Here is a 4,623-nt window from a genome sequence, read left to right on the forward strand (position 1 = left end):
ACCTCAGCCGCAGCAACATCTTCCTAGGAACATCGCCAAAGGCAAGGGAAGCAAGGGCAAAAATGAACTATTGGGATTTCATCAAGATCAAAAGCTTTTGCACAGCAAAGGAAACAGTTAACAAAACCAAAAGACAACTGACAGAATGGGAGAAGATATTTGCAAACGACATATCAGATAAAGGGCTAGTGTCCAAAATCTATAAAGAACTTAGCAAACTCAACACCCAAAGAACAAATAATCCAATCAAGAAATGGGCAGAGGACATGAACAGACATTTCTGCAAAGAAGACATCCAGATGGCCAACAGACACATGAAAAAGTGCTCCATATCACTCGGCATCAGGGAAATACAAATCAAAACCACAATGAGATATCACCTCACACCAGTCAGAATGGCTAAAATTAAACAAGTCAGGAAATGACAGATGCTGGCGAGGATGTGGAGAAACGGGAAGCCTCCTACACTCTTGGTGGGAATGTAAGCTGGAGCAACCACTCTGGAAAACAGCATGGAGGTTCCTCAAAATGTTGAAAATAGAACTACCCTATGACCCAGCAATTGCACTACTGGGTATTTACCCTAAAGATACAAACGTAGTGATCCGAAGGGGCACGTGCACCCGAATGTTTATAGCAGCAATGTCTACAATAGCCAAACTATGGAAAGAACCTAGATGTCCATCAACAGATGAATGGATAAAGAAGAGGTGGTATATATACACAATGGAATACTGTGCACCCATCAAAAGAAATGAAATCTTGCCATTTGCGACGACGTGGATGGAACTAGAGGGTGTCATGCTTAGCGAAATAAGTCAATCGGAGAAAGACAACTATCCTATGATCTCCCTGATATGAGGGAGAGGAGATGCAACATGGGGGGTTAAGGGGGTAGGAGAAGAGTAAATGAAACAAGATGGGATTGGGAGGGAGACAAACCATAAGTGACTCTTAATCTCACAAAACAAACTGAGGGTTGATGGGGGGAGGGGGGTTGGGAGAGAGGGGGTGAGGTTATGGACATTGGGGAGGGTATGTGCTATGGTGAGTGCTGTGAAGTGTGTAAACCTGGCGATTCACAGACCTGTACCCCTGGGGATAAAAATATATTATATGTTTATAAAAAATAAAATATAGCATGGAGGACATGGGGAGTTAGGAGAAGGGAGTTGGGGGAAATTTGAAGGGGAGCTGAACAATGAAAGACTATGGACTCTGAAAAACGATCTGAAGGGTTTGAAGAGGTGTGGGGGTGGGAGGTTGGGGGAACCAGGTGGTGGGTATTAGAGAGGCCTCGGATTGAATGGAGCACTGGGTGTGGTATAAAAACAATGAATACTCTTATGCTGAAAAAAAAAAAGATTATAAAAAAATAAAATAAAATAAAAAAACAAAAACAAAAAAACATTTCTTTGGTTTGTATCTTCCTATGAATAGATTTCCAGGATCCCTTTTATGCCATTGTGTTTAATAAAACCTGTCAATTTCTATGCAAGGATGTGTATAAACTATATTATTCAGATTTTACACACTATTTTAGCAAACCAGTCAAAAATTCAATGGCTTGTCATACTAAGCATTTGTTTCTCTAGTTGTGGATGTTCATGTTGACAATAATTTGGATAATGCACACAGGTCTCAGCTGTCCTGTTATTCTGCAGGGAATTGAATGTTTCTCCAGTCTACGGATTGTGCTTGATCTGGGGCCAACACAGAGTGTGGTGACTACCCATGGCACATCATTTTCATGGCAAGCTGTAGGAGGGTACAGAAAACACAAAACAAGGAAATCTAAGTCCAGTTATTCTGACAGAATTGCATAAAATTTTGTTTTATTCTTATTGTGGTCTTTGTAATTCTTTAAATTTTTACAAAACATTATTCTATTTAATGTTTAAGATACATAGTTATGTTATTTCCAAATAATTATATTTTTCTATATTTACAGTCTAAAAAGAAGTTCGTAATTTAATTTTGTATGATGTAGAAAGTAAAATTGGAGGCGTTTTCAACCTGTGGCTTTAATTCAACAGGTGGCTTTCCATAGAAATGTCTTAAACGAAAATAGAAAAATAAAGAAATACTACTTTAGGATAAGTAAAAATGCTGTACAACTGAGGATCTTAAAACTTACACAGCTCTCCTGCCATCTTGTTAAAATGGAAAGCCATGTGATCAGATGGAGACAGCTATTTTGCATTTGTCACAAGCTTTCAGGGTTGTCGATGATGCTCTGGTTTATAGAGAATTTTAAGAAACAAGATATATTTTTTAAAGATTTTATTTATTTGTTTGACAGAGAGAGATCACAAGTAGACAGAGAGGCAGGCGGAGAGAGAGGAGGGAGCAGGCTCCCTGCTGAGCAGAGAGCCCGAGGTGGGACTCGATCCCAGGACCCTGAGATCATGACCCGAGCCGAAGGCATTGGCTTAACCCACTGAGCCACCCAGGCGCCCCAAGATATTTTTATATTAAGAAAAAAATGCTTCTTCCCCATTTAGTTTTTTTTTAATCATGAAAGTCCTTCATTGTCTAGTTATTTCTATATACATGACACAATTTCCTCATTCTTCTTTTCCCTCAGTCACTTAAGAAAATCTCCTTGTTATGACCTCATAATTATAGCTAGAGGTATATTCAAACATGTTCTGGGGCCTTCTCCTAACTGGCCAACTTCTGGGAGATTTAAGAACAGTGACCATCCCAGGCTGTCTTCTGTCAACTCCCCATCACCACCAACACTTCTGGAAGCACATTTCCCAGAGCCCCCTTTCCTCTATGGTTTCAGACGGAGTTACTCATGAGGCACCTTACACTAGATCTGGATGTCAGAAGAGGAGTATTCAATGCCTTTCATCCGCACCTGCAGGCAGGTGGGTGATATGTGGGGGACCAGAGAATCACCTGGGGAGGGGCTTCAGTGGCTAGAGTGTCAGCGCCTCCATCCCTGGCCCTCCTAGACAGGCCTGAGGACTACGTGGTTAGGCAGCCTGTATCTGCAATGGTATAAATTCTCTGACTTGTGGGGGGTCAACAAGGAATCACTATTTCTAGTGTCTGCTTCCCTTATTATATCCCCAGGCCTTTGAAAGAGTAATGTTTAAACATTACTTCCTTATAGGAAGCAATTCCTGCTTGGAATACCTAGAGTGGCTTCTCTTACTGTACAAACCCCAGCAGATGCCATCACCCACAGTCCTCAGGTGTAATGATCTGGGGGAAGGGGAGTCAGTCAGGGGGCCGGGGATCCTCCTTGCCCTTCTCCCAAAGCCCCTGTGACCTCCAAATTGTGGCTGCTTCTGAGAAACTGTTTGAGCAGGTGCAGGCATCAGAGGAGAAGTGGGAGCAGCCCAGTGCCTCACGTCTGTTTCACTGGTTGTTTATGCTCTGACCTGTAACACTGTGGGCAGGTAGCTATTAGACTGCAGGCAGTAGTAGGTCCCAGCATCTTCAGGCTCCAAGCTGCTGATGCTGAGTGTGATGTCAGACCCACTGCCACTGAACTGAGATGGGACCCCAGTTTCCAACTTGGATACTGCAAAGATCAGGCGCTTGGGATCTCTCTCTGGCTCCTGCTGATACCAGGCTAACCACTTGGTAATGTTCTGACTGGCCCAGCAGGGGATGGTGACTCCTTCTTTTGGAGCCATGGACAGGATGGCAGGAGACTGGGTCAGCACAATCTCACCATGGGAAGCTGAAACCACACAGGAAACATTAGCAATGTCTTAAGATATGTACATGGAAGTCACCAGTATCTAGTTAGGTAGGACAGAGAATACTACTTATTTTTAAAATAAGCCAAATTCATCTGTGGAAAGATTCCCAATGAGGAAAGAAAATCAGGGGTGGAAAATCATACCCCCACTTTAACCTACTATGTCCAAGTATTCTCACCTGGAACCCAAAGGAGCAGAAGGCCAAGAAGCTGTGATGGAGTCACCATCTTGCTGCTTTTGATGGGTCCAGTGTGTTCATGCCACACACCCAGAAACTCTGTTATTAGATTCTGAGAGGCAGAAACACTTCAGATCTAAAAGGAAGAAGATATGCAAATTATGGGGCATTCCTATTGCTTAAGTATTCAAAAATTAAGTTTGTCAAAAGAATCTCCCCACCAGGATATTCTTTTCTGGGTGTGTTAAGTCTCCCTCTTCTGGCCATGTGGAGGTTTTGAAAGTGCTTAGCCCATGTTTGGCCAAATACAAGGTCTACCAGCAGGAGGCATGGCATATGATCTACTGCAGTCCTCTGGTGGACATTGCTTTCACCTGCAATGAGGAGCAGGTCACATCTTTAGTCTCAGCAGAGGGTTATGCTGATTTCTTCCTACAGTGCATTGTATAAACATCTCCCAGAGCATCCTGCCAGGCCATAATCCATCGATTACATCTGTTAATTGCACACAATGAACGAGAAATGGTGAGGACTTCGCTAACTTGCAAAAACACATGTGCTCCAACAGTGGGATGGAAACCCTACAAAAATTCATGTGGCCCCTCACCCTGGTGGCTATGTTGGGGGTCTAGATGTCTGAGTAATGCGGCCACATTCTCTCCGAGATAAAGGACAAGAATTTACATCTTGTACCTCCTTGTATCTCCAACTACGGAGGTTGAA

The 4,623-nt window shown here is 42.9% G+C and overlaps 1 gene segment (V, D, J or C); it reads right to left on the reverse strand.

The window, feature by feature from the left end:
* Positions 1–3,395: 3,395 nt before the first annotated feature.
* Positions 3,396–4,021, reverse strand: LOC116863644 (the record flags this gene model as incomplete). The annotated part of the segment is given in 2 exon segments: positions 3,396–3,700; positions 3,901–4,021. Coding segments are annotated over 2 exon segments (354 nt in total), but the record flags the coding sequence as incomplete, so codon positions are not given.
* Positions 4,022–4,623: the final 602 nt, after the last annotated feature.

The sequence above is a fragment of the Lontra canadensis genome, unplaced genomic scaffold (genome assembly GCF_010015895.1).
Source record: "Lontra canadensis isolate GAN:19392208 unplaced genomic scaffold, GSC_riverotter_1.0 scaffold1977, whole genome shotgun sequence".
Lineage (NCBI taxonomy): Eukaryota > Metazoa > Chordata > Mammalia > Carnivora > Mustelidae > Lontra > Lontra canadensis.